Source organism: Clavelina lepadiformis, chromosome 5 (assembly GCF_947623445.1).
Source record: "Clavelina lepadiformis chromosome 5, kaClaLepa1.1, whole genome shotgun sequence".
Lineage (NCBI taxonomy): Eukaryota > Metazoa > Chordata > Ascidiacea > Aplousobranchia > Clavelinidae > Clavelina > Clavelina lepadiformis.
This window is the reverse complement of record NC_135244.1, coordinates 15,794,383-15,822,371: the sequence shown is the minus strand read 5'-3', so window position 1 is coordinate 15,822,371 and position 27,989 is coordinate 15,794,383. Positions and strand designations below refer to the sequence as shown.

Here is a 27,989-nt window from a genome sequence, read left to right as displayed (position 1 = left end):
GCAAAGAAAGTCACCATGAATGAGCACTTGCGCAGTGCATTTCCCCTTATCTCCACTCTGTATGGGAGCATGTCATTATTCCTTACCATTACCCACAATGTCTTTCTTCTATATTACGTTGACATGTTTGTGTCAGTGTATAAAATCGACAAGGCATCATTTTGGATTGGAGAGGTTTGTAATGGAACTGGTGTTAATAGTTATTATTTACATATTTGTATTATTTGTCTGTCTTTTAGTCAATAATATTGATCTCATAAACTGTTTTACTTGTCAAAGTGTATAGAAACAGGTAACTAGTGGTTGGATAAAATTTTTACTCTTTTTATTAATTTAGATTTTGTTTTTAATCTGGAACTCGGTGAACGATCCTTTGTTTGGTTGGCTCAGTGATCACAAATTACTCACCAAAGGACCTGCCCCAAGTAGACAACAAAATTTTCCGTATCATTCTATGACCATTGTCATAGGTCGACTGAGAATACTGTCCAAGTATGGACCACTTTTTGCTATTTCGTTTGCTTTATTTTGGGTTCATTGGCTCCCAACTGCTATTCAATTTGCAATATGCCTATGTCTGTATGATGGTTTTCTCACAGCTGTGGACTTGCAACATACAGCATTGCTTGCTGATTTGGCTGTTGTTGCAAAAGACAGGTTAGCATGTTGTAATTTTTGGATCTTAAAAACTTTGTTTGAATAGTATCATAATTTATTTTACTTTAAAACTGGTGTTTATTAATTTTTTTAGAGCTAAACTGAACAAGCACTGCTCCGTTTTTAGTGCTTTTGGATCCATCAGTGTGTTTGTTTCATACATGTTTTGGAACAAGCAAAATGTCTTTTCATTTCAAGTATGTAACGTAACCTCCAGAAAAATTTCACACAAAATGTCATTAAGCTGTTAATCATTATTCATCAGAAATTGAATCAAAATTATTAATAACTTAATCATATGTTCTGCTAATATTCTGTGTTTTGTAAACATTGCCAATGATTATATAGAGGAAGAGCTGTATATGCATTTCCACTGATATTTTCCAATCTGCCATTTGGTGACACTTATAGCTTCACATGTTTGCTTTCTTTTGCAGGTTTTTTGTGTTGTCATTGCACTGCTTTCTATGGTAGGTTTCTTTTGTGTGACTCAAGCACTTATTAGGGTATGTAATGACATTGAAAAGCATGAGAAACAACATGAACCTGCAACAACTGCACAGTATCCAGGTCAGCAAAACTGAAGTTGTTAACTTAATTGCACAACCAAACATTATGCTATATTTGAATGCACTCTTTTTGCCCTTAACTGTTTGTTATTTATTGCATTTATTTTTGGCCAACGTTTATGTCGTATGGTTTTGCAAATTCTTTACAGAATATCATTCTGATATTGTTACTGCATCATCATTCGCTAAGATGGATTTAACAACATATGCAAAGCAACTGACATCGAATCATAACTTTAGATGGTTTATATCTATGAATCTCCTGCAGGTCAGTTATAATAACCGGGATAATTTGATAAATAGTCACACCTATGGTTTAGAATTAGATCTTCCAGAAGTTTGAACTCGTGTGGGCCATGTCTATGCTGCCCGAGCATGACCTGACAGGCTAGGAGATCAAACACCAGTGTTATTTACTATTTTAAACAATACTATTAGATACTACAGTATGCATGAATCATTAATCTTTGCTATTTTCAGGTATTTCACTGTCATTTCAATAGCAATTTTTTTCCGCTGTTTCTGGATGCTTTAGTGGGTCATGCAGTTTCTCCTGGTGTCGGACCATTGCTGATCGGTATGTAGTCAGGAAACTACCTATTTTGCAACAAACTATTGCAGAAGAAATTTCTCCTAAATTTTTGCTCCAGTCTTTGCTCTAAATATTTATTTGTATAAAAACAGCATAGCGTGCAGTACGTATTTTTCAAAGTATGTGTACCATGTACTGTTGCAGATAATCTTTATCGACATTTTTATCACATATCGTAATATCACAGCATGCTTTGAAAAGCAGCAATTAACTTTTTGTAATTATGTACAGGATTGTCATTCATTCTTCCACACGTCAATAACATTTACTTTCTTGGTCTGTGTGAAAAGCATGGTGTTTACAAAGTCATTAACTGGCTCTTTTACACAAAGTTGTTGTTGGCTTTGATAATGTTAACTATAGGAAATGGAAACGTTTGGCTCTTGTGCATCTTCATTGCCAGGTAGGCAGTTAATCACAACATTTTCCAATGCAAAATTTGCATGCTTGTGGCTGGGTTGCTTTCGATAAGTTGTTGATGTTTTAAATATTGCACAAACTATACCAAACATTTATTAGTTATTTGCTACTATTGCAATATTTTAAAATTTCTACCTATCTTAACATTCTTTAGCAGAGAGCGCAATGTCTATTAAACCAGACATAATTTAAGCTCACTCAGGCTTTTATGGTTTGAGAACTATTATAATGTACAAGTTGCATCAAAATAACAAAAACTTGTTCTTTCAGCAATCGGATATTTACGGAGGGAACGTGCAAGTTGCTGAACCTGGTTGTATCTGATTTGGTTGATGAGGATTTTGTTCGGCATAATCGTGAACATGCGGCATCTGCCGTTTTGTTTGGCATGTCATCATTGCTTTCCAAGCCAGGACAAACACTTGCACCGTTAATAGGAACATGGCTACTCACTGTTTACACAGGTATCTTTTTCACATTGTTGAGTGAGTGAGTGAGTGAGTGACCCAGTCTCTCTCTCTCCTGTGCAGACATACATTGCTTTTAAAGCAGGATATGCGAATCAGATAAATGATATAACAATATTAATTTTGAAAGTATTTATTAATTTACAGCATTTGGCCATACAAAAGATAGTTTTCTTGAAACTGAAAAGAACCACTAAGATACTTTAAGATAGTTTGAAACATACTAAGATATTCAAAGGCTAAGTCAGAGTAACTCAAAGTTTGTTGAATTGAAAACCTGAAATTTGACATGAAAATAAGACTCAGTGTCACCTAAGCGTTTGCTAACACCAATTATTCTATGAAACAAAAAACCCTATATGTATGAGTAGCACAATGTCTGTTAACAACATGTCTGGGTGCAACATGATGGATGATTTTTAGATAAGAAACACTATTTGCACCCTGGGGCAGACAGAAACATTTTAGGTTAAAACCGAAATTTTAAATCGACTTGAGAGACTTGAGTTAACCAGCTTTCATTGCATGTTATCTACTTTATGTTATCTACTCATTTTATTTATTATGGTTTTCATAAATCTAATCAATTTCTTTTCAGGTGAGGACATTTTTCAAAGTGGGCTCAATCAAGATGCGTCTGATCGTGCATTTCATGACTTAGTGCAGTGGCCGAACCATAACTTACCTCCCGGCTGGATGTCTCGTCGTGATGCTTGTTTCATTCTCTTGGTTACCATTCCAATAGTTTGTTCTATTTTGCAGTTAATAGCATGGAGCAGGTTCACATTACATGGCACTCGTCTCAATCAAGTCAAATCGTTAAGGCTTCACAGAACTAATGATTTGGTGTAGTTGACATTTATGATTTGTGGCTTGGTTGGGTACCTCTAATTACTACTAATACTAATTGTTAGCAGCCGATCTTTCTGATTTTAAATTTTCTCTGAAGCATTTTATTTAACAACAATGCACTTGTACAATTGTATCAGCACTAGCAATAATTTTAATGTTTGTTGGTGGATGTTTGTAAGAACTGCTTCAGAAATTTGAAGTTCTTTGTCTTTATTTATATTTAGGGACATATTTTAGCATTTTAAGGGTATTTTGATAACACAATGTTTTATTGTTGTTGGCACTGTGCAATATCATAGAATCATAGATTTTCTTTGAATAGTAAGCTCATGTAACTTTTGAAGGTGCAATATAAACCAAAAGAATGTATTAAATTACATAATTGTTTTGGCCTTACATTTCATTGCATTAATTAATGAGTATTGATTTTTAACTTGCTTTGTTGCAGCGATTTGCTAATGTTGTCGTATAATTTTAACTTTTATAATGAAATGCATTTGTCAACTCATACTTCTACTTCTAAAAACTATTTTATGGAAGAAGTTTTTTACCAATATTTTTATACTGCAACATGCCATGTATATTCCTGCTTGTATGTTAAATTAATTATCAGCATCTTTTCAAAAGTTCTAATCGTTTTTTTGTGGTTATATGTATTATTATGATGTCTTTAATTTAGAGAAGGCATAGTGAAAAAACACTGAAAGTAAATGGGTTAAATGTAGTCCAACATAGCTTGATTTTAAACCTCTGTAAAGTGTTTCTACTTGTTTAATCTCATTGGGTTGTCGTAATAATCCAAATATGTTCTTTTTTCACCGTAATGTTGCTGTTTTTTAAAAGCAATTGTTTTTAAATCTGATAGTTTTGTTAAGTATAATTGAATGTTTGTTTACCGTTTTTCTTCCAATATGAGCCACAAAGAAATAACAAAAAAATTAAATTTAAATCACACTCGAATGTAACCCGAACCATAAAAAACTGTATTTCGCCAAAATTAGGCCATGCACATTGCACACCGTTGCAATAAGGCTATACACAGGAGAGTTGGTGAAAAGAATTGCGGTTGAAGTTGATTAAAAGATATGTTTGCATGGGCGATCAAAGCATTTTGTTACGTTTTCGCTATACATATTGTAAGACGTTTGAAATAATATAAGCCACACACAGCAGATTGAATAAATACATTTAAGGTCTTGGCCTGTATAGGCTGTATTCAAATAAATATGGTGATGTGTTAACATTTGGGTGTATTTTAAAACCATTTGTAAAAATGCGATGAAGATTTAACGTGAGTTTGATCATTTTAGCTGCTCATATTGAACGGAAGCAACTATGTTTTTGATCTTATAAAATTCAGTTTTTGATGTGTTGACCCTCGTTTACGTTCAATTTCGCCTATTCAAGCATTTTCTGAAAATCATGGTATGATAAATTTGAAAACTCTGTAACTACAGTAGGCCTATATCGGTTTTGCATCTTCTGGATAAACATTGGTGTTCGGTTTTTGATATTGTGAACATAAACTACGTTCAGGTTTAAAAGATTTTATCCACTTAAAGTAAGTCTGATTGCCTTATCATAAATTATAGTTTTTGCTCACACTCTTTGCATACTTGCCATTGTTATGACATCTTGAAGGTGTATTTGCTCTTATACACTGGAAATGAATTTCTTATTTATTTTCTTGTATCAATGAGTTTTCAATTTTAAAATTCAAAGATATTTGTTGCACATACAAGGGCGCCTGCAGAGTTCTTCAAATTAGGGCAACCAACACATTTCGATCATATCAAATCAATGTTGTCAAAATGTATAAATCTGGCATAGTAATTCCGTATCATAGCAGTAGTTACCCGAAATTGTGCGTTTGAATTAGTATTTCTAGGTCAGTGGTAAAATAGTACACATGTGCATACTGTGCGCACCCTTGACATATTTATCTACGCAGGTTATATGCCTTTTTGTAAAGCCCTTTCGAAATATTGAGTGACTGTTGCTTGTTGCATAACATGATTGGGAGATACATTAAATAAATCTGAGTAACTTTCTGGTATATCTAAGAGAGAGATGTTGAGACAGAGTTACTTGTAGAATATGGTAGTTATCCCACCCACAATCTGACAGACAAAATAAACAAAGTAAACATGCGTGGGCAAAGGACTTTTAAAGTTGAGGATGGTTGACTTATTGGCGTGTGCTTACTCTGTATCAACTTGGTTTTATGTGTTCAAGTTATACTACTTGTAACAGTAAAACTCGGTTGTCTAAGTTTGCATTTTCTGTAGCAGGACAGAACCAGTTTGTTTAAATTGTTTCCATTTTTGTTCAAGTGATCCACAACCCGTTGGTAGCTAAAGTAAAGGAATATATACTTTATTCCAAATTATAAAATGACTTTAAGAGAAGAAAGCAGGTAAGGATTCTTTATTTTCTAACTTTAGAAAGATATGTAATTCTTTCTTTAAATTAATAACATTAAGCTCAAAGTTAATTCGTTGTCTTTGTTTAACAGTTTGCAAGCTCTGCTAGCTCTACAAACAATCGGTAAGTTGAGTGCACATATGTATTGTGCTGTTACAAGTAAAATAACAATACCCAGGTTAAGTTCGGTAATTAAAACATTTGGGTAACATTGCTTTGTATGAAATTAGCAAAAATGACCATTCCTCAAGATTCTAACAGTCAAAAGAAACAGGATAAACAAAAAGGAGGTACAACCATTGATAGTAAGTTTTATTGTGGAAGTTACGTTAAAATTGTTTATATATTTTGAAAGCATTACTTGTAAAATACTTCCGATTGCAGATGGTTTAAATGCGAATACATCATCAGGCATTGAACTGCTCTTGCTATTAGAAGGTATTTGATAAAGCAACGTGTAATTCTTTGAAAACCATTTTAGCTTCATTTAGTAATTTATTACCATCTGCCTAATCCTTATCGTCGGCAAACTGATCCCGGCAAACGACTGATACTTTCCTTTTCACAATGCAGGAAAAAGCGGTGAGTACATGGAATCAGGGAGGTATGAAGATTGTTATGAGGTAACAAGGAGACTATATGATGCTGGACCCGATGCAAATTTTCTGACAGTTCTGCTTAGGTATGGTGCAAATCTTTTAAACACAAATGCATTGGCTAAGTGCGAGTTGGTTCGAAAGGAGCTGCAACAAATGCTTCAGAAGAAGCTCAAGTTACCTCTATATGATGTCGTGAAATGTGCAGACAAGTTGAAAGGAAAGCATCAATTTCAAGCACTGCTACTTTACCAAGTCATGTCAAATGTTTGTAAAATAAATTCCCCTGATGCTGTGCAAATCATACACCGAATGGCATTTGCCTTAAAGGTACTCGCTTCACAGCTTTTGAAATCTAAACAAGTGTCTGAGGAATTTATAGAGAAAAACATTATTTCATATTTACACAAACTTAATGATTGCTTGAGCAAGATCGATCTTGTACCGATGGAAAAGTTGGCATGTGTGCAAGCCGTATGTTTGCATTACACTGAACAATGTCAAGGGTTGATTGACGATTTTGAAAGTCAGGAAAAAACACTCAAGAATGGAATTAAGATTCTGAATGATGGATTCGCTGGTACAGCAGTGGACCAAGAAATTTATGGGACATTGCTAAACAATTTGGGCAACAACTACTTGAAAACTAATAGATTTGATGATGCTATCTCTGTGCTCACACAAGCGATTAATGTAATGAAGAAAACTGCTTATGATAGCGAGAGGGAAAGATATGATGACATCGAAAGAGCAAAAGAAATGTTGCGACATGCAAAGATATTCATTTTACAGCAGTAGCCTACCTCATATCAAGTTATCTAAAGTTGATTCTTTATTTCAAAAAAATGAAGCAGCGCTTGACACCAGTCAATAATGTTGATGAAGTTTGTGGTGTATTTGAAACTTGGCGTAGGCTACATTTAAAACTTTTGTTATAAAAATACGTAATGCAATATTGTGGTTGTTTTAATATTGTCTATCCATTGCGCCACAATGAAATTGACAGGGTAAAGAATATTCGTCAAATCATTCAAACAAAAAGTACACTCTTCATCATATGGTGAAAATGGATCCAAACTAATTACTAATTAATTAACGAAAATAAAACATATGCTATGGTGTGTTTATCAAAAAGGCTCTTTGTTTGGTCTAGCTGGTTTAATCAATAACTAGTTGAGTGTTTCTCTGTCAAGGCCCGCTATAAGTGTGTAGTTCAAACACAGCAGGTCAACAAGCAAGTGTACATTCGACCGGAAAGACAAGGTCACACCAAAACTCAGACATAGACCCTTTAGCAGTGCGTCAGACGATCATTTCAATTTTAAGCTCAAATTTCTGCATTTTTTCCAATGATTGACGGTTTTCAGGCAAGGTGTGGTTACAATCGCAACAGTAGCCTATACTGTACAATAAAGCAATGGATACTAAAGAGGATTACTCAGGGTAAAAAATAATTTGTGGCTGGCGTTGTTATTTTACTGATATGAAAGAAATAATTAGCGATGTTTGTGTTGTAGGATACTTACTCTGATGGCCATTCATCAATTAGGTATGAACGTAACATTAGTTCATCAGTCAAAAAAATTATGCTTTTAGCAACAGGCGCTAAAGTAACATACAAGCAACTGGAATTTGCCTATTTGCAAGTGTGTGTACAAACTTAACTAAATGTGCTATCGAACTTAGAAAATAAAGGTCTTCTAACTTATCAGTTTTTTACTTACACCTTTGTTTCAGCGCCACTGGTAAGCGATGTGCAGGATATTTCTTTAAATGGAGAAGAAAGTAATGAAGATATGAATATTGGTGAGATTTCACTTTGCCATTTTTGTTTTAATGTACTTGATAGTTTTAGTAACGTTTTGATACCTGTTATATGTTATAGATAACAATGTGGAGATAGAGGCCACATCCACAGAACGATCACTTGGTTTGCAATGTATGTAGCTGGGTAACTGTTTCAAATTTTTCAGAAATGTCGTTTAAAATTATCCTACGGCAAAATTAATAAGTTAGGTTTGTGATTTGCATACAGATGTAAACCTAACAATAATAGGCTTATTTGATCTGTTTCAGCTGATCTACGCACTGCGTCAAACTTAACTTTCAACCCTTCAGAATGCTCATTAGAGACGCAATATTGTTTAGGCGTAACCGCAAATTTTGCCAATATTCTTGTCAGTCATTTTGTTTCCGTAATCGCCACCAGTCGCTCCGAAGAAGCGAAAAAGATATGCAATGAGTTGCTTTCCATCGTTCAAAAGACCACAGACATAACGGCCGACGACCTTCTTATACTAGCCAGAAAGATGCAAGACGAAAAGAAGTTAATCGAATCACTGCTATTCTATCAACTCAGCTGGAAGTGTTTAGATCATAACGATTCAACAAAAGTCATCAACAGGGCCTTGAAAATTCTTTCCGCCTTTAAGGGAATCATCGAGGAGACAGTTGACACCGGATTAGTCAGCAAATCACTCACGAAATTGTATCTGATTCCGCAGATGGCTTCTATAAGATGTGCAATAACTGACCTGGACGGACTAGATAAGACAAAAAAGTGCGTGGCCGAAGCGTTATGCTTAGACCGTTTGGGATCATGCCAGCGTCTCGCAGGTGACACAAACGCATCAAAAGCTTCTTTTCTAGAGGCGATTGGTCTTATGGATCGTGAGTTGAGTGAAAAAGCAGAAAAGCACGAAGTATATAGCAAGCATTTGCATAGCCTGGGCGAAACTTACTTGACGCAAGGTGAAACTAACGAAGCCATAAAGGTTTTCTTACGAGCAATTGCTGCCATGAAAAAAGCCGACTACGACACCGAGCGGGAAAGAAAAAAGAATATTAACGTCACTGAACGCTGTATCATCCGTGCACAGAATCAACCCATTGCCTTGCTGAGCAGACTTTTTTATTGATCGTTGCTTGTAGAACTCACTAGCTTATAAACCTCCGATAATATCAGCTACTGTGCTTAAGTGTTTCATTTGTGCACTTTAGTTGCAATACAATACCTAAGACATTCTAAGCCGCAAAAGAATACAATAAAGGGTAAGTAACATGCACGCAAGCTTGCTTTAAAAGTGTGAACCTTATATGCTAAAGAGGGAGGCGGAGTGGAGGGAGCAAAACTTAAATTTCAAAGTCGCAGTAAACATATATAAGCTATTCAAAAAGCTATAATAATAACCTGGTTAAATATAGACTTTTTATTGTTCTCTGAAGATGGAGCAAGAACTGTCATGTTAAATCCACAATCGAACACATGATCAAACACATACCTGCCCAATTATGCTGGAGCACGGAGCACAACCATAGGTGCGATGTGACCTCCTCAAAGAAAGCTGAACAAAAAGATTTAATTTGAAGGTCATTTTAGAGAAAGCAAATGGAGGGATTGTTGCAATAAAAGAAAGAGGCTTGAACCACATTCCAATAGTCGTAAACATCAGCTTTAGGCTATTGTTGTATAGGGCAAAAAGTTGAATGTAAATGAGGCTAAAAGCCCGCTCTTTAAACTCCCCAACCAATCAGATCTCTGTAGCTGTTTTATATGCCATTCAAAAGTCTTATTATTGACATAACTTGAAACGACTTTTTACTCAAAACCATAGCGAGGCCAACGGTGTTTAGTTAGAAAAGTAATTCATATTGCATTGTATTAGTCCATAATTTAAGCTTATGGCCGGATATTATGTTATTTATAGGCCATAAGCACGAGCTCGCATTCGTCATGACAAACAAAAAAAGAAGGTGTATCGTAGGCGGCTACATAAGAGGAGGAAGCTGTTTTCAAAATATTATATTACCTTTTATATGGTATTTATTGCTTCATTCCTTGTCTTAAAGTTTAAAACCTTCTTCGCTTTTCTTTAACTGGCATACTGAATTACGAATTCATGAAGTATACTCTTTTGTTTTTGTTTATTTCGCTCACTTTAAAAGCAGAACTTGCTCCAAACCAAAAAACTTTGCAAACATATACGTAAATGCTAACCTCATAAAGCCTAGGTAATGATTGCAACATGGGTACTTGTCATGTTGTCAGCAGCCACTTAGCCAAGTCCGACAACTTCTGGCTCAAACAAAAGACTGTTGGTTCGAATAAAACTGGCATTTAGCCTTTATTCATCCAATACTCACAGTTCTTGTTTTCTAAATTCGATTCTTAATTTGAAAAAACTTTCCTTGCACTGCCATGAAGCTATAGCACCTCTTTGATGTGAAATGCTATGGCGTATTAAATGCAGTAAATCCAATTAGGGTGGGATGCACCAAACCCGATCAAGTACAGATTACTTTTGATCCGCGATTAACTACTGTTGATCTTTACTAACGGTATGCACCAGCGACGATCAGAGATAATCCAGGATTAAAATAAGGCATTTAATCCTTGAATTTAATCCTACTGACGAGGAGGTTTAAGTCTAGATCAATGTGAATAATTGATGAAAAGCAAGTTTATGGAAGTATTGGAGAGTGCTATAGGTTGTGTATTGGAAGTGCTACTAGCCTTTGAGCCAATATTATATGCAATGGCAGTAATACAGTACTACAGAAGGGTAGGCCTATCAACCGTTGAACTTATATGGCAGGTAGCAGAGGCTTGCGTTGCTTTATTTCATTATATTATTAATTGCAACCTACATAGCAGAGAGATTAAGCGTTAGCTAGATTTTTTATGGAATACAAATAAAACTATGAGACCAAGCATCGGTTAACCTTTGTTAACATAGATTAGTTACCTTACCTTATGTTACCTTGTTTATTGTGTCATTTTCTGTCAGATTTAGCAATAAAACGTTGCAAATATTATAATGGATTGTATTGAATTTATTGAGCATTTTATTGAGACACCACCGAGAAGAAACATCAAAGACAGACTAAACCCATTTGAAAATTTTACAGAAGAGCAATTTCGCGAACGTTTTCGCTTTAGAAAGGATTCAGTTCTTCAACTTTTGGGGATGATTTCCTTTGATTTAGAGCATGGCACAAATCGTAATCACTGCATACCACCAATTCTTCAACTTGTCACTACTTTACGGTTTTATGCCGCAGGACATTTTCAGCGGACAGATGGTGACTTAATCGGCATTGACCAATCCAGTGCTTGCCGGGTTATTCATAGAGTAACACGGGCAATTGCCACCAGACACGAGCAGTTCATAAGATTTCCAAGCAATCAGGATTTGAACAACGTGAAGTTTCATTTTAAAAATATTGCTCAGTTTCCAGGTGTGCTAGGAGCAATTGACTGCAGTCATATTCCCATTAAAAGGCCAAGTGGAGACAATGGAGAACTTTATCGCAACCGCAAAGGTTATTTCTCGATCAATGTTCAAGCAGTCACAGATGCAAATATGTGCTTTACTAATATAGTCTGTAGATGGCCTGGATCTACACACGATTGCAGAATTTTTGACAACAGCTCACTTTCCTACAAATTTGAAAACAATCTTCTTGATGGCTTTTTGTTCGGAGATGGAGGCTGATGAGATTTTGCTGGAGATGAATTCTGCACAGAGTTCCTTCCAAGCAGTGGACTTGGATTCCAAAGATTTACTATCAGTTTTTTTGCATTCAATTACACTAATGTAATTAGGCTTATTCATTAAGTCAATAAAAATGTTTTTTTCCGTAACTGTAAAATTTGCTCTCCTTCCCATGATGAAAATTACACCACCTGAACCGCACAAAACTTTTCAAAATTAAGTCTAGGTTTATACACAAACATAACAGTATTATAAATTCAGCAACACAATGTATAGAACTGTAGAACCATTCAGAACTTTCTTCCGTTCAAATTTACCTGTACGTGTACAATTTAAACAGTCTATCGGCAGCCTAGCCTAGTTACAATTTTAAAATATTACGAACTTTATGGTAGCCTATCTATAATACCAAAGCCTGAGCTTGCCTGATATATCCCTGATAGCCTAGGCCCTAGGGCAACATCTGGGTTAGGATCTCATAAACAAATAGACACCCAGGCTAATGATGCCTAATGCCAATCAACAAACTAATGATGTCCATTGCTTATAAATCTGTCAGTAAGTTCTTGGTCTATCTATCTCTGTATTAACTTATGCTGTGATTGCTATAAAGGCTTTTAGCAATAAGACAAACTATTTCAGTTGGCAACTCATATGTACATAATTAATTACCTTCCAATTCCAGCGCCTGCTCCAGCGTGGTTTGAGCTCGGCCTACAAAGTTTAATGATCTGACTTTAACAACTTTATATTTCAATCACGTGCAAAAAAAAAATTATTCCTAAAGAAATTTAACTGCACATATATGCAAAGACACAGACAAGATACTTTCGTGCCCACCACGCGAAGATACTTACTCTTACTAATTCTTTGCACTGTTTTTACAAAAGAAACTCACTTTCATCTTCTAGTTCGCTTATCCGAGCTCCATTGCTGTCATCGTCATTATCACCTTCCGCTACCATTTGCGCTGTCAAATTCAAATTGCAAAACGACAATTGAAAACATAAAACCAAACTTAAAGAAATGTGATGTTAGCATTTGCAAAGGTTTATTACTTTTGTACTCATGGTTTGCGTTATTCTTACCTATGCGGTGGAGAGCCAACAGAGCAAGCAAGTTCCTGCACAAGTAAAAGATCGTTATAGAAAACTAGATACAAAGCTATGATATAGTTTAAAATTGAATTTAAAAGATAAAGTTGGTTTAATTTTTTTAAATCTCTGCTCACCCGCCTTCACTCATAACGCCAAAATTCTATCTTCTGCAAATTCAGTATTGCTTAACGTGAGAATATTATATAGTATGGATATTGCTGTATGGTTATATTATATCCAAAAATTAACCCACGTTCTTTTCTTTTTACATATAGATTTTAGTTTATAGAAAAGATTGTATCCGTTATATCTGAAGGTACCATGACTAGATTTAAGATCAAAAGTTTTATTTAAGGTTTAGGCCTAGTTAAAATGCGCATTGACATCTGTTAACTGAAGCAATGTAACAATTGCAATCTCCTGCATGCTGTCTCTTCTGCATGAATGCGTTTTAAACATACTTAAGCCTATTTAAAATCGATACTTTACGGAAATTATTAAAACCATTTATACTCGACTGCTCTACATAAAGTCTCATTTCATTTTTTCTTCAGCTTGCACAAAACTCTTTTTCCCATCCTTTTCTATTGTTTATTTAGTTTTACCATTCTGTACTAATAACATTTCAAAGTGTCTCTTGAGGTTATTTGAAGGATTTATTGGCATATAGGCTGTAGAATTTCTGCTGGTACCTTACTCGGATTGCTTTCCATTGTCGACCTATACAGTTCTAAAAGCTGATCAATCTAAAACAACATAATCACGTGATAATACGAAACCGTGTACGCGTAATAAAACAAAATGTGCTAATCGACTAAGCTTAGTTCCGCTTTTTTCGGCCAGCGGTGCAGAGAATTTTTCAGAAGCTGTCAGGTGCTAAGTCTGTAGCTGTGTTACAGCTTTACAGTTCCTCTAAAGTGGACAAAAAGTTTTTTTTCAGAATAAACATTAATTATTATCAACTATCAGCAAGATAGAAGACTATACATTAAGCAAAGGCATGAATTTCGATGCAGGCACCAACGGGTCAGATAAGTTGCAGTTAATAAAAACTTAAATCAGAAAACTTTATAAACCAATTGATGTTGAAATCGAATTTGTTTTCTTTTTCAGCGCTTTGGCACTTCGCCGATTAATGGGTAAGTAATTATAGCTTTATTGAAGTAAATTGCCTGGATCGGGTGTTTAACAAACATATCGAGCAAGCTATAGGCTACAGGAGTATCAAAATCATAGGCTTATACGTTTTGCGTTTTGATAGTGTCTATGACAAATTAAAAGAGAAAATTTAAGGCTTTCAGTAACATACATGTAGGCCTATTCAATGTGACCTATTTTTTAGAACAATTGGGGATGTTTGAATCAAATCAAACAAACTCAGCGCAGCAAAATCAAGCTCGAACAAATGGTCTGTAAGCTATGTGATTCAATTTAGATAACTACCTAGCAGCTCTAGAATTTGCCATTTAATTAATTTTAATGTTGCACAGATAACACTGGTCAACACACATTTTGGTGCCAAGAAAGTTTCAACGGTTTTAGGGTATTTTTATGTCGCTGAATCCAAAAATGGCATTAGTTTTTCCGAATTGGCTCTAGTTTTTGAGATATTCCATGTTTTTGTTTCAAAAAGTGCTAAAAATACGCAAATTTTGACATAGGTAAAATTCTCTTTATACTACAACTTCGATGAGTCTACATCTGTCTTTTCTATCATGTGCATACAGTATTCATCTATTTCTGATGCGATATTGTTAAAGACGCAATCGTTAACACAGAGAGCCTTCTTTACGCGAATCATGTTTCATGTGAAAATCAAGCAAAAATTATAAAACTTAGGCGATGTTAGCAGCAAACAACAGATTTTTGTAACGCAAAAACAGGCGACGTCAAAGCACAAACACTACTTTTAGTAACGCTCAAAGTACATTTAGTAAGCTGTCAAAGCACGCTAATCAATCATATATCGGTACTGTAATACAAAAAAATTAGTTGATGCTTGTAGATTTTCTTTTGTACGACTTTCTGGAATGTGATGCAGCCAAGCAGTCACGTTGGAGACTCCAACAGTAGTCGGCCATCATATGGGCATCCCACCTGCCCTGATACCTCTCTTCTATGACCTTAATGTCCTGGTGGAACCTTTCTCCCTGCTCTTCACTTAGATCACCAAGGTTTGCAGGAAAACGATCTAAGTGGCTGAAGAGATAGTGAACCTTGATACTGATCTTCACACCTAAATCTTTCAACTTGGAAAGCATATCTTCCACCAATTCTTGGGAATTTTCAGCTTTTCGGTTACCAAGAAAGTTCTGTGTGACTAAAACAAACGATTGCCAAGCAGCAGACTCTGTGTCTGTCATGGACTGCACAAAACACACATCCTTTATGAGTTTGCGGATCTGAGGGCCATCAAAAATGCCTGCTTTAAGCTTTTCGATGGTCAAAGCAGGAAATGTTCTGCAAATATAGTTGAAGCAATCCCCAGTTGCAGGCAAGGCTTTCACAAATTGCTTCATCAAACCAAGTTTTATGTGCAGCGGTGGAATGATGATCTTCTCTCTAGCAACTAAAGGTTCATTTATGATGTTACCTTCACCTACTCTCATGGAATCTCTAAGTGGCCACCCTTTCTTCACCCAGTGATCAGTGCGCGCTCGGCTATCCCACAAGCAGATAAAACATGGGTATTTTGTATATCCGCTTTGCTGGCCAAGCAAAAAATTTACCATCTTCAAGTCTACACAGATTAACCATTGGTGAGAGTCATAATCCAGTTTCTGTAATACCGTTTTAATGTTGTTGTACTCTTCTTTTAGTTTTGTTGAGTGGCCAATTGGGAGAGATGCATATCTGTTACCATTATGTAGCAATACACATTTCAAACTCCTTTTCGAACTGTCTATGAATAAGCGCCACTCTTGAGGTCTATATTGTGGCACTCCCATTTTCAGCAGAAGCCCTTCGATGTCTTTGCACTTTGCAGTAAACAAGGTCATCTTGTTGGCTAAAATACGGAAGTAATTCTTTCTCTCTTGTACGGTAGAATGTTATTGAAGCTCCGGTTCCAAGGCAGTTTTTGTCTTTGAGTCAGGATGCCAAAATTTCTGCTGCTTCTTTGGATAAGTTGAGATCCCTGATAAGATCGCTCAGCTCCTCCTGCTTGAATGGCTCTGGAATGAATGGACTGCTTTCGAACACACTTCCACTGCTCTCACTTGCAGAGCATATATATACTGAACGAAAATGTGACAGGTTGTCAATTCAGTCACAGGAAAATGCATCCTCCCAGTGACAAGGCCTAAGCATATTGTCAAACTTCCACTAATGAACTCAATTCTCACTTGAATTACAAAAAACCTCCACGTTTTCCAAACTTACTTATGTGAGCAATAGCTTGAACTTGACTCGTGGTATTCCTTTCTCTGGCTACAGAACTATTAAATTCTGATTACAGCATCTTTAGTCTACAACAATATAGCTATAAAATGAGATATTGATATGATGTGATAACTGAAGGGAGTACTCTACACTGTACATGTGGTGAACAATACAAAGAAACTGTAGCTTATCAGAATGATGCCGAAAATGGAGTGTTTTCAATGCCTTGTTTCTGAAGTAATGGGATGCTACAATAACAAATAGACATAGTGGAGTATCTGGTCCAAAATAAGTAATGCATACTGCCTAAGAGACATTTCCAATATGCATTTTACTGATGCTTGTGTTCACAATTGGCAGATACTAAAGTTAACGATTTTTCTCTCGTCAAAAATAAAAAACATTGATATCTCAAAAACTAGAGCCAATTCAAAGAAACGAATGTTATTTTCGGACTCAGCAGCCCAAAATTACCCAGAAACCATCAAAATATCTTTGGCACTCAAAAAAAAATGTTTTTTTGTTGGCCAGTGTAATAATCAGTCCTCAATATCAATCGAGCAGTTGTTTCACTTGGATGGTAAGTAAAACGCGAATTAATGTACTATAAACAATAAGAGTGTTTGCTAAGTACGTTCATTTAACAAAGTTCAGTGCATACTAGTTCGCAAGTAATCTTGCAAAGCAAGCGATATAATTTAACAAAATTTGCGCTCCTTGAAAGGAAACAAAAGTACTTTAAAACTTTAAACCGTACTATATGATTGAACTTCACATCAATCAGCTTTTCACAATAGATCGTTGGGTTGATAAGCTGTCTATAATTCAGGCCACTGTGGTAACCATAATATTCTAATTAGTGAATGTCCAATGTAGTTTGCTTTCAAGCTTTACGTTTTAGCAACGAGTGCAACATATATAAAGGAAGGCAAATATGAGGAAGCCTATGGGCTGGTTAAGAAGCAATACAAGATAGGGGACCAACTCAACTTCTTACCTGTTCTTGTAAAGTATTACGTTTCATTGATGCAAACCGGACGCCCTGACAAAGCCGCCAAAATCCGTGATGAAATCATCTCATTGATGAAAAAACTTCTTGATACTTCTGCCGCGGACACAGAACATTTTGCGGCAGAGTTGATGAAGAAGAAGAAAAATTTTGACGCTATCCTCTTCTTTCAAATCGCTGCTGTTTACTGCAAAAATGAAAGCAACCCTGGCGACAGTGTGAACATTCTTCACAGGTGCAGTCAGAGCATTAAAACTGCAGTGACCGACCTGATAGAAAATCAGCAGACTTCAAAGCAATTGATCAGAGACCATATGATACCCGTGTTGCGGAAGATAAATGATCAAATCGCTGGCTTGAAGGGCATCGACAAAAAAAGTCTAAGTTTTATTCGAACTGTTTGCTTTCACCACATTGAGCAATGCCAGTTCCTTGCCGGTGACCTTAGCGGGCGTGAAGCCTCGTTGAAGGAATCCATTTCGATCATGCAAGACGGGCATGGAAAAGATGCGGAGAAGAAGCAGATTTACGGCGGTGCTCTAAACAATCTCGGCCATACTTATTTGCTGAAGGATAGACCAAATGAGGCAGCAAAATATTTCTCCCAAGCCATTGTGGCGAAGAAGCGAGCAGAAGACTACGACAGTGAGGCGGAAAAAAGAGAGGATGTGCAAAGAAGTGAGATGGCTTTGCAAATTGCTCGCAGACAATTATAACTAAAAATCCACATGGACCCCACGGCATTAATTGTTGTACATACCAAATGACTCACATAGAGTAGTATAGTTCTTTCTACTTTTGTAATTGATTGTGTTGATTTAAGTGATATTAGGTATTCGCATATAACTCCAACTTTGTTACTGTTTTTAAGGTAAAATAAAATTAAAGTAGTCCGATTAACAGATATGCAAAGACGTAGTGAATTATTGTAGGCATAGTATGCATCTGAAGTGTTACCCCCAGCACAAGCAAGACAATTTGACCAGCAGCAATTCACCAAAATTGTGTTGTGAAGAAAATAGTTTTACCTTGGGTGTATTCCCCTGAAGAAGAACACAACTCTCTCTGTCTGCTAAACAGCCACGACTACAGTTAATAGTTGGGTTGAACTGAACATGGTGTGCAAAATTCACAACCTTAGAAAATCTGCTTTGGCAATACTCAAGCAATAGTTTTCTTCAAAAGAATGCCGTTACGTTTAAGCAAAGGTTTAGCTTTAACGATGCAGGCTCGCGTAACCCTTTAATTTAGTTGTGTCATACAGGTTGTTTGCGAGCTTGAAATACTTTTTGTGTCATTTGTATGCGAAGAAGAACCTTTCGCTTACTTTATGACTTAGTCGGGTGGTTTATGACATAACTAGTGCGAAGAATCAAAATCGTGTTACGGTACTGCAAAACCTATTTGCGTTGGGTATAAGTAGGGTTGCCATCGATCTGGACTAAAAAATAAGGACAACCAGGAAACAAGATAAGATTAAAAAGGAACAGAAGTTATTGGACGGAATGTATTCATGCGACACGTCAATTCAATGTAAAAGGCCGCAGGAAAAAGCGATGTGCCTAAAAAAGCAGACAGTTTTCACGGCAGGTCTTGTACAAGTGTACTTTTACTTGCAAAATGGACTTGACTGGACTTTCACTAAGGCTGTTTCTATCTTCGGTTCTAAATGGCGCACTAAGGTATATCGAAATGCCCAACATGGAAAGCTCTGCCCTAAAAATGAGACAAAAATAAGGAAGCAAGTAAAAATAAGAAAATTTCTTAGAAATAATAACCAAAATATTTTCTAAGACACAAACCTTCAAAATAAGGACAAATCGTAGAAATAAGAACAGCATGGCAACCCTGGGTATAAGGCAACCGCTGCTTGTCAAGCAACTGTCAGAATTGCGCCACTCGAAGCAAAAACAGGAATGAAACTTTATCACGTATTTCGAATGGCTGTAGATCATTTTACCTAGCCACAAAAAGTAGCTACTTCAAATTTATGTGAGGAGGTGCATACAGAAAAATTCCGAAAGCTTATTCAATACCTTCAAACTTTACCATTTTCAAGCTCCTGAAATGGACTTTGAAGCTCAAAACAGGTAAATTCAGCAAAGAAGTTATTATATACGCGAGAAAAGCACTATATATGATATAGTAGCCTATGTGAGTAGTTTTGTTGAAACTTTATGTGTCCGAAGAGCAATAACACTTATGATAAATACTTTTTCAGCTTTATGACTGCACTTCGACATACGGGTAAGTGCTGCCGGATCCTTAACCGTGTTTTGGCCTACGGAAGTTTGTAGCCTGACGTATAGGTTAATTGCTAATAATACATTGAAAAAGGACACTGCTCCATAAAAAACATTGCCAGTTTTGTAAATGTGCACTGTTTGTTTATTAGGGCAAGTAAGGGCCGCAAATGAAGAAATGGCGAAATTGGGTTTACAGAAAACCAGTAAGTGGAACTGATTTTTCGCTGCGACACATACAGATTACATGGATTTAGGAACGAATTTAGCCTTTGTCATTCATAATTTTGTACAGATGATGAAGTTAGCAACGAAACAACTGCCATAGAACGCATGTTGCAGTTATCAGGTAACAAATTTAAAGCAACATGTGTCCTATCTAACTTTTAGTTAACGGTAATTAATCAAGGCACAAAACAGTATAGGCAGTGGTGGGATTCAAATATTTTATCATCCGGTTCTCTCACTAGCAGCATGCCATATTGGCCCGGGGCCGATATACACATAGGCCAATACATATGTAACGATTATTTTCTCGCTCAGTTAGCCAGGTTTTAATTTCACGCTTACGGTGAACCGCGACACCAATAACTGTGAGTCACTTTCCACTGTGAAACTGAGTAGCGTTATCACGCTAATAAACCAAACCGACGATCCTCGAAAAGCCACATTTTATTGGTCTCAGCCAGACGCCGACTCAGACTCACCCCTCCTAAAATCGCACAATCTTTATATACAACCAGGGTGCCAAAACACGTGATTAAAATAGCTCAACAAACGCGTACACGGTGCTGATTGGTAAAAACGCTCGCTTCAAACGAAAATACGATGATAAGTAACAACATGTGGGAACAAAGTCCGTAACACATACGCTTTTAACAACCGGTTAACAACGCTTGTTAAGAACTGGAGGTCATTAAAGTTACAAAAACCGGTTCGCACGAACCGGTGCGAACCGGCTGAATTCCACCACTGAGTATAGGAATATATACGCTGCCAATTATATTTCCCATTGCAGTAATCATAACATCAACATTATAAAATCGATAGTTGCATGGAAATTGGTTGTTTGATACTTGATAGAGCCGATGTATATGTTTCTTCAAGTTTTGAAACATAAAAAAATCTACAGAAAGTTTAAAACCTTTGCAGAAAAAAGTGCGCAATACATTGATGAAGGTAAATATGATGAAGCCTATGGGACAGCACAAAGGTTATACGAACTTGGTTCTGCTGTAAATTGTTTTTCCTTGTTGGTGAAGTATTTTGTTGTGCTGGTTCGGACCGATCGCATCGACAAGGCGTATGAGATTCGTAATGAGTTTTTCTCTTTGAGTCAAAATGCCGAGCTTTCGGCCGAAGATGTGATGACTTATGCCGACCAACTGCGAGTCCGGTCAAAATGTTTTGAATCGCTTTTATTTTACGATCTGGCTGCGACGTTGATTGTCAATGAAACACAGCCTGAAGAGGCCATCAACAGCTTTCTAAAATGCGTTGTTGGCTGGTCAGGACTAGTGAGAGATTTGCTGGAGAAACACTTGGTGCGAAAATCATTTGTGAAAACTCGTGTTGTTTCACAAATGAGTGATTCGTATAAACGCGTCAAAGGTCTAGCAGGCTTGGATAAAAAGCAATCTTGCTTGGTGCTTGCTATTATTTTGCATTGCATTGATCAAGCCTATTGGCTGCTAGGAGAGATAAAGGCGCGTGAGGAAACTGGTGAAACCGCTGTTCAAATGATGCGAGATGTGTTTGGTGAAGAAGCCAGCAAGTTCCAAATATATTCCACAATTTTGAATAATCTCGGCCATGCCTACATGATACAGGGTCGCACTGATGAAGCGATAAGGCTTTTTACGGAGGCTATCGCAGCACTTAAAAAAGCCATCGATTATTCCTCTGAAGCTGAACGTAAACGTGACATGGAAAAAGCTGAAATCGCTCTCCGTATCTTAAAATCCGAAATCTAACGCCAGCTTTTATTATAAACCCCTGTTTCTTTGTCGACAAAAGCGACATGTTGTATAGCTTTTTACGTTTAACAAGTAACGGGATTTGAAAATGTGCATGTATGTAAGCCTACAGTAACCAAATTAGTGATTGTCTTGCATAGCATTCCAATTTTGTCTGTAAAGATTTATTTGCTCATCATTATTGTTTGCTATCATTACTGTGTACTGTTATAGTTTTTTTTCGAATCACTTCGTGTTTCATTTACATTTCGATAATCCGTGGTGGAAATTTTACATGTCATGTATGTAGCCTGCTTATGGGTTGATTGTTAACTTGTATAAAAGAACACGCTACTTGAATTAAATAAAAAAAGGCTGTGCTCAGAGCTAGAGGTATTGTATAATTTAACAATTATGTACAGTTTGAAGTGCCTGACAAGTCCAAACTAGGTGTTGACCTTAAATGAAAGATTATAGTTGTCTGTAAACAAACCGGTGAATGATTTTTTCAATAATGTTTAGTAATTTAGGTTAAGCAGTAATATTGCCGATGTTGTCAATGTATGGCAACTTTGCTACTATAATTATATATAAACTGGCAATGATGATGTCACAATTTGAAATGAACAAGGTTAATAGGCGACCTTTGAATGCAGTACACTGTACACTACTTATGAAAATATTAAGAATGTATAGTGCCGAGGAGGACAAACTGCGGCTAGCAAAGTAGCTAACAAAGTTTGTGCAAAAACAAGGTATTGAGATCAAAGTTCTTACTTGCGTCAATTTCTGCTGCATGACTGCAATTACTTCTGCACTGTCTCTTGTGTATCAGGCAAGGTAACAAGGTGTGTTTTTTACTTTAAATTTTATTTTTCTTATACCTTTCAAATAAAACAGACGTTCTAACAAAATTTGTGGAAACATTGATGCAAGGCGGCGTTGTTTTCGGATGTCTTTGCATTTTTGCTTTTCAACTGTTTACCACATTTCCTATATTATTTTTGTATCAAAATTATAATTATTATTTCAAAGTTATTTTTGTGCAAGTTCCAAGAAATACTATTCCATGCGGTTTGTTAAAGTTAGATAGTTTTACTGGTATGCTGATAAAAATTGCAAATTGCTATCCTTTGTTTACAGAATATTTTTTCACTTTTTCTAAGGTTAGCCAATTTAAAAAAAAACAACTATACGTGACGGAACGAAATTATTATGCGTCATAGAAAATATACTGACAAAACTTTTTTTTTTTTTACAAGCTGGTTAAGCTATAAGAATGCAACTAGTTTAATCTACGCCGGAGCAAAAACGGTAAATATGGTGCAGTCGTCATTGTCTATAAAACCTTGTTTGCTATGTCGGTGCTGTAAAATGTAATCGAGATAGGTCATGATACATGAGATGTTTTTCAGGCTTAACATAAAATTCGGCAAATAAGACTTTGCCTTTGCTGAAGTAGCAATCGAGCGTCATTTGCATATTTGCTTGACTGTGGCCCCTAATTATTTGCTGACGTTGCTTATTTTGCAGAAATGCGGTGCTTCCTCTCTCTATATATGGCTTTAAGGAAGGACGCTTATAAGGGAGCAATGACACCTTAGTTTCGTTTTGCGCGTTTTCTTTGTTTGACGTGAGAGGTGTGCGTGGGGCGTGTGATGTCAACATGAGTTTTGTGTAATCACGTGACAACAGAAACCTGAACTCAGCACCAAAGTTACAGAAATTGCTTCCATTATTTCATCGGAAAAAATCGTGCTTTCTAAGCTATTTTTCTCAGTTTTTTGTAAACCTAACTTAATTGTTTTAGCATAGCAACCTAAACCTAACCGAAATTTACCTTCTAATCTAAATCTAAATCCAAAAAACTTAAATAGCTAAAATCAACTTTTCGCGTGGTCTTTCTTCTAACCTAACCGCTTATCCTTAACTACAGGTTGCGTGACCTCTACTGAGGGTAAAATAATCACCGTCTGTACAAACATTTGTAATGCAGTAAGTAGGCTATTACAAAAGTTGATTGTTAATACACAACCAAAAATGAATGGTACAACTTTTGTTAATTTTGTGTACATACATACAAGAATGTAACTTTAGAGCGGTAAGAAGTTGTATGAACAAAACTACCAACAAGACATTACAAAACATGTTTTATGCTTTTATATGTATAAACCTCCTAGAAATTTGGAAGTGAACGAAAATATGCAGCAGCACCATTACTCTATAGTCTATATCAACCAATTATTATTGAATAATTATTTATTTATTAATTCTGAGGAACAAAACACGGTGCAGATAGCGGTCTGCTGATACACAAAGATGCTAAAATAAGGAAACTGTATGTGAGACATACCAATTCTGTTTGGACCGAATTAGAAACGGTGCCAAAGTCTTATTATGCTGTAGTTTTCCCCACACTGATACCCTAAAGGGCATTTCCCTTTTTCCAAATAACCGCTGTTTGTTGACTGCTGTGTGCGTTTTATACGCCCATACGCTTTGTTAGAAACCTGTTTTAAAATTTGCGCAACAAATTGGCCTCCAGAACATAAACAAGAGTCGAAACTTCAGTTTCGTTCAGTGCTTGCGATTGCGTCATATAGAGGTAACAAGTAGTTTTACAAAGTGTGTGAAATAAACGAGGTTCAGACTGATATACGCTACAACTCAAAGCAAAAGTTGATTAAAGCAGTTACTTCATCTGTAGGCTATAACTTGCACTCTTGCACAGAAGGCCAGTGGAACAAAATATCACCATGAACTTCGAACTGGACGATAAGTAAGACTCTTTGTGTTTAAACGCTTTAGCCGTTTTATGTCTCTTTATAAAACCTAGCATTAAATGCTTTTGTTTTGAAATTGCAGCTTGCTTGCTATGTTGGCCCTGCATCATATTGGTCAGTATAATAAATAAGCCTGTATCGCACTGAGTAACTACTGATGTAAAATTTGTGCACGTAACTGATACATAATTAATTAGACAAATTAATAATTTCGTTCACTGTGACAAGCGGTATAGGTATATCATGGCTGTGTGAAGTAGCGTCAGCGTCCCTGCATTGAGTCCTGTAAATATTGTTAATTTTAAAAACAGCACAAGCTGGACGACAGGCTGCTGATGGCAGAGAAGGGTCATCCAGGATAACGGAATTAACTGATGACGGTAGTTGCCTACAACTTATAGTATGAGTGATGTAAACGACAGCAGGCAATAATCTACACTTCTACTGCTCAACAAGATTATTATTTATATTTTGTATTATAACCAGACAATGCAAATAACAACTTGCACGCCCATATCAAGATCGAGTATTGAGAGATTATTACATTAAATTTTCTTCCCATTCATCAGCCTTCATATGCAATTACGTGTTAACTTGTTTCCATATTTATAGGAAGTTTTATTGTGCAGAAAATAAAGCAAATTCTACATCAGAAGCGACCAGTGAATTGGAAAAAATGTTTGACCTTGACGGTAAGCCACTGAAAAAAAATGCAAAGCCACTACTGATCATTAGACGCAGTTTCATAAATTTTCTGTCTTCAATTTAGAAGGTTATAAAAGTTTTCTCGTTTGTTATTTGCACAATCATAACCGCAGTTATTTGTTGTCCTGGTTTTAAATAAGACATGAATAAAACTGTATGATAATATCATAAACTCCCGTTTCGTTGTTTTCTTGACTAGAAACAGTTAGTTCGCCTTTTCCTCAACGAACTTGGTTTAAAACGAGCTTATATTTTGAGCAAAGTTTACAATAAAGTTTTTTCCAAATTTAAGAAACATAAGGCTAAGTTAATTACTGGACGCTCGAACACAGATTGTCTTATAGAGAAGATGCATGTGCACGTTTGTAATTTAGTTAAGCCTTTCCTAGCGGAGTGCTTGCGTATGTGTGGAAATTGCAAATATGATTAATAAAAATTTCACATGGTTTTGTTTTTACCAGTTTTCGTTGCTTGTTTTCTTAGAAAAGAGTTCGTGTTACATGGCAAAAGGAAGATACGAGGAAGCATACGGAATAGTGAAGAAACAGTATAAACTGGGCCCCAGCATTAATTTTGCCCCAGTTTTGACCAGATACTTTGTGTCGCTTGTACATACAGACCGTTTTGAGAAGGCAGATAAAATACGTAGCGAATTAATTTCTGCTTTGACAAGCAACAACGATCTTTCATCCCAAGACTTTGTGAAGCACGCCGATAATCTCCGGATGAAAGGAAGCTCCATGGAGTCGATCCTATTTTATCAAATTGCGTCAGATTTGTTAGAGACTGAGACACTTTCAGGTGATATTACAGAAACCGCTCAACGTTGCTCGTTGGGCACAAAACTTGCTGTGACAAATCTCTTGGGAACTCAAGGCATATCAAAAAACGCCATAAAACGTTTTGTGATTTCGCATATGCAAAAAGTGAATGACCATCTCAGTCGGATAAAAAGCATTCCTAAGGCTTTGCTGTGCTTGGTGAGGGCGATATGTTATCACCACACAGAGCAGTGCCTGTTACAGGCTGGTGATTTCAAAGCACAGGAATCTGTTTTACTTAAGGGTGTGGAAGTTCTGCGTGACGGCTTGGGAAGCAAGGCAGAGAAGCACGAGCTTTACGGTGCGTTTCTCAACAACTTAGGCAACACCTACATGAAAATAAACCGACCTAGAGACGCTGCAAGGGTTCTCAACGAAGCTGTCGCTTCCATAAAGAAAGCCAATTATGACACTGAGCTGGAAAGAGCCGACTGCTTAGCAAAAGCTGAACGGGCTCTGCTGTCAGCTCAAGCTATGATATGAGGCTTGTTCGGTCTTTTCTTACCATTTATAACCATTAATGTGTTTTCAATACGTCTTCTTAAAGCTGTAAAAATTTATACTTCCACTTCAATATAATTTCAATTTTGTTAAATGATTTGACGAAGACTTATAAATATAGAGATTAGTAAAAACTTATTTGAATATATATGCATTTATTCACATACAACGTATTACAACAACTTACTTTTGTACTTTAATTTCTTTATATTGTAGTAAGGATTTCCTTTTACCAACAAACTGTAAATGCATGAATTCATGGCTGTAAATAAAGAAGCAAGATGTATGCAGTTACTGTAGTGTTTTGTCTGAATAAATGCTTTTGCTTGAGTGCGTGTACTTTTCAAGTGTGCAAATTCCCTTATGAACCAGTTTAGGCAGAATAAAGTGCATAAGATATTCAAGCTTAGAAACTCTTGCAAACTTTACTAAAATGTTTTTATAACAGGGCACCGTATCTGCTTGTAAAAAGGCCTAATTTCTTAGTTTATTTTATTATAAAGTGAAATTACTAAAAATGCAATTAATCGAAAAATTCCAAATGGGGCTCCCTGAAATTTTGCATGTCACTTTGGTATGTCTTAGTCTATTATTTATTTAATGAAATCTTAATAAAATCACATATCTCTAGCTTTTGCAATAGAATGCCTTTACACCCTGCAATAGGACCTTTTTATTCTTTTAAATCAGGACGACTTAGTTATATCTGAAGGATTTAATTTAAATCAGGGCGATTTGTTTAAATCAGAAAGAAATGATTCCGATATAACTAAATCATTTCGATTTAATGTAAATCATCCTGATTTGACAAATGTTGACTAAGGAAAGCGTGTATTCTCAAAAATTTATTTTTACAAACGGCACCCCATATGATTCTCTGTTTAGTAATCGAGTCGATTACTAAAAAGCAAACATGCTTCACACGTAACAGGTATAGGATCACATACTTCACATACTTCCCAATCGCTGTTCCATGTTTTGTTATGTACCAACATTACCTGGTATTTTACTTCAACTGTCTTGAAGACTGCATGCATGGGTTAGCATTCGAAAGATGTCGCATCGTTTAATTCAATACGAGAAACTAAATGTGTATAACTATAGTGATATAGTTTGTAGCATCGGTTTTATACATTGCTCGACTATAAACAGCAGATTAAACAAGAAATAATTAATTCAAACACCTTAGGTTTGCTGATTGTAATGTTTAAGGTAATACACTGGCTATATTAGTAAATTGTGATTGCAAATATTCTTGCAATTACGCGTGATTGTAGGCTGTTGCGCATTCTTCAGGAATTCTATGTATAATCGTGTATAAAGCACAAGATGAAAGAACGTGTAAGGTGAGACGTGTTTTCTTAAAAGGTCAATTGCTCTCTGGTCTCGTATTGCACCATCACACTATGTTGATTTGGCCAA

The 27,989-nt window shown here is 36.1% G+C and overlaps 6 protein-coding genes across 11 annotated transcripts; 5 read left to right on the top strand and 1 right to left on the bottom strand.

Annotated features, from left to right (window-relative positions):
- Window positions 1-11: 11 nt before the first annotated feature.
- LOC143459252 (transmembrane protein 180-like) lies at window positions 12-5,391 on the top strand. The gene is made up of 9 exons (XM_076956316.1): window positions 12-174; window positions 338-657; window positions 752-854; window positions 1,095-1,227; window positions 1,376-1,494; window positions 1,707-1,803; window positions 2,050-2,221; window positions 2,509-2,702; window positions 3,304-5,391. The coding sequence occupies exons 1-9, from the start codon at window positions 16-18 to the stop codon at window positions 3,555-3,557; spliced, it is 1,551 nt and encodes a 516-aa protein (XP_076812431.1). The 5' UTR covers window positions 12-15; the 3' UTR covers window positions 3,558-5,391.
- Window positions 5,392-5,758: 367 nt separating this feature from the next.
- On the top strand, window positions 5,759-7,530 carry LOC143459257 (uncharacterized). 2 transcript variants are annotated; one of them, XM_076956324.1, is made up of 6 exons: window positions 5,759-5,973; window positions 6,073-6,104; window positions 6,212-6,286; window positions 6,366-6,419; window positions 6,555-6,663; window positions 6,722-6,919. In XM_076956324.1, the coding sequence occupies exons 1-6, from the start codon at window positions 5,951-5,953 to the stop codon at window positions 6,774-6,776; spliced, it is 348 nt and encodes a 115-aa protein (XP_076812439.1). In that variant the 5' UTR covers window positions 5,759-5,950; the 3' UTR covers window positions 6,777-6,919. The 2 variants fall into 2 exon arrangements, with proteins under 2 accessions (XP_076812439.1, XP_076812438.1); XM_076956323.1 differs by having other exon boundaries at window positions 6,555-7,530.
- Window positions 7,531-7,683: 153 nt separating this feature from the next.
- LOC143459255 (uncharacterized) lies at window positions 7,684-9,642 on the top strand. Of its 2 annotated transcripts, XM_076956319.1 has the most exons (5): window positions 7,881-8,020; window positions 8,095-8,126; window positions 8,315-8,383; window positions 8,463-8,516; window positions 8,654-9,642. In XM_076956319.1, exons 1-5 carry the CDS (start codon window positions 7,995-7,997, stop codon window positions 9,493-9,495), a joined length of 1,023 nt encoding a protein of 340 aa, XP_076812434.1. In that variant the 5' UTR covers window positions 7,881-7,994; the 3' UTR covers window positions 9,496-9,642. The 2 variants fall into 2 exon arrangements, with proteins under 2 accessions (XP_076812433.1, XP_076812434.1); XM_076956318.1 differs by lacking the exon at window positions 8,095-8,126 and having other exon boundaries at window positions 7,684-8,020.
- On the bottom strand, window positions 9,632-13,871 carry LOC143459259 (uncharacterized). Of its 3 annotated transcripts, none has more exons than XM_076956328.1 (5): window positions 13,304-13,871; window positions 13,161-13,195; window positions 12,971-13,042; window positions 12,745-12,786; window positions 9,632-9,921 (listed from the first exon to the last, which is right to left on the bottom strand). In XM_076956328.1, exons 1-5 carry the CDS (start codon window positions 13,315-13,317, stop codon window positions 9,818-9,820), a joined length of 267 nt encoding a protein of 88 aa, XP_076812443.1. In that variant the 5' UTR covers window positions 13,318-13,871; the 3' UTR covers window positions 9,632-9,817. The 3 variants fall into 3 exon arrangements, with proteins under 3 accessions (XP_076812443.1, XP_076812442.1, XP_076812441.1); XM_076956327.1 differs by lacking the exon at window positions 9,632-9,921 and adding an exon at window positions 10,755-12,263 and having other exon boundaries at window positions 13,308-13,870; XM_076956326.1 differs by lacking the exon at window positions 9,632-9,921 and adding an exon at window positions 10,764-12,263 and having other exon boundaries at window positions 13,304-13,866.
- A 3,003-nt stretch (window positions 13,872-16,874) lies between these two features.
- On the top strand, window positions 16,875-22,143 carry LOC143459570 (uncharacterized). Its single transcript, XM_076956784.1, has 7 exons — window positions 16,875-17,130; window positions 17,452-18,272; window positions 19,537-19,649; window positions 19,781-19,806; window positions 19,955-20,008; window positions 20,098-20,151; window positions 20,955-22,143. The coding sequence occupies exons 1-7, from the start codon at window positions 16,875-16,877 to the stop codon at window positions 21,773-21,775; spliced, it is 2,145 nt and encodes a 714-aa protein (XP_076812899.1). The 3' UTR covers window positions 21,776-22,143.
- A 2,070-nt stretch (window positions 22,144-24,213) lies between these two features.
- Window positions 24,214-26,906, top strand: LOC143459256 (uncharacterized). 2 transcript variants are annotated; one of them, XM_076956320.1, is made up of 6 exons: window positions 24,214-24,362; window positions 24,465-24,536; window positions 24,623-24,654; window positions 24,852-24,920; window positions 25,170-25,232; window positions 25,729-26,906. In XM_076956320.1, exons 2-6 carry the CDS (start codon window positions 24,514-24,516, stop codon window positions 26,547-26,549), a joined length of 1,008 nt encoding a protein of 335 aa, XP_076812435.1. In that variant the 5' UTR covers window positions 24,214-24,362; window positions 24,465-24,513; the 3' UTR covers window positions 26,550-26,906. The 2 variants fall into 2 exon arrangements, with proteins under 2 accessions (XP_076812435.1, XP_076812436.1); XM_076956321.1 differs by lacking the exons at window positions 24,214-24,362; window positions 24,465-24,536; window positions 24,623-24,654 and having other exon boundaries at window positions 24,850-24,920; window positions 25,153-25,232.
- The last annotated feature ends 1,083 nt before the right edge of the window (window positions 26,907-27,989 follow it).

Coding starts and splice junctions, on each gene's coding strand:
- LOC143459252 (XM_076956316.1), top strand. CDS start 16: ATGAATGAGCACTTGCGCAGTGCATTTCCCCTTATCTCCACTCTGTAT. Junction 175..337: donor CATCATTTTGGATTGGAGAG/GTTTGTAATGGA, acceptor TTATTAATTTAG/ATTTTGTTTTTAATCTGGAA. Junction 1,804..2,049: donor TGTCGGACCATTGCTGATCG/GTATGTAGTCAG, acceptor AATTATGTACAG/GATTGTCATTCATTCTTCCA.
- LOC143459256 (XM_076956320.1), top strand. CDS start 24,514: ATGAACTTCGAACTGGACGATAA. Junction 24,655..24,851: donor GTTGGCCCTGCATCATATTG/GTCAGTATAATA, acceptor TTTTAAAAACAG/CACAAGCTGGACGACAGGCT. Junction 25,233..25,728: donor AAAAATGTTTGACCTTGACG/GTAAGCCACTGA, acceptor TTGTTTTCTTAG/AAAAGAGTTCGTGTTACATG.
- LOC143459257 (XM_076956323.1), top strand. CDS start 5,951: ATGACTTTAAGAGAAGAAAGCAG. Junction 5,974..6,072: donor ACTTTAAGAGAAGAAAGCAG/GTAAGGATTCTT, acceptor TTTGTTTAACAG/TTTGCAAGCTCTGCTAGCTC. Junction 6,105..6,211: donor GCTAGCTCTACAAACAATCG/GTAAGTTGAGTG, acceptor GTATGAAATTAG/CAAAAATGACCATTCCTCAA.
- LOC143459255 (XM_076956318.1), top strand. CDS start 7,927: ATGATTGACGGTTTTCAGGCAAGGTGTGGTTACAATCGCAACAGTAGC. Junction 8,384..8,462: donor TAATGAAGATATGAATATTG/GTGAGATTTCAC, acceptor TATATGTTATAG/ATAACAATGTGGAGATAGAG. Junction 8,517..8,653: donor ACGATCACTTGGTTTGCAAT/GTATGTAGCTGG, acceptor GATCTGTTTCAG/CTGATCTACGCACTGCGTCA.
- LOC143459259 (XM_076956326.1), bottom strand. Junction 12,787..12,970: donor AAGCGAACTAGAAGATGAAA/GTGAGTTTCTTT, acceptor TAAACTTTGTAG/GCCGAGCTCAAACCACGCTG. Junction 12,264..12,744: donor GCAGGCGCTGGAATTGGAAG/GTAATTAATTAT, acceptor TGTGCGGTTCAG/GTGGTGTAATTTTCATCATG.
- LOC143459570 (XM_076956784.1), top strand. CDS start 16,875: ATGCATTTTACTGATGCTTGTGTTCACAATTGGCAGATACTAAAGTTA. Junction 18,273..19,536: donor AAATTGCTCGCAGACAATTA/TAACTAAAAATC, acceptor CACAAAAAGTAG/CTACTTCAAATTTATGTGAG. Junction 20,152..20,954: donor ACGCATGTTGCAGTTATCAG/GTAACAAATTTA, acceptor AAACCTTTGCAG/AAAAAAGTGCGCAATACATT.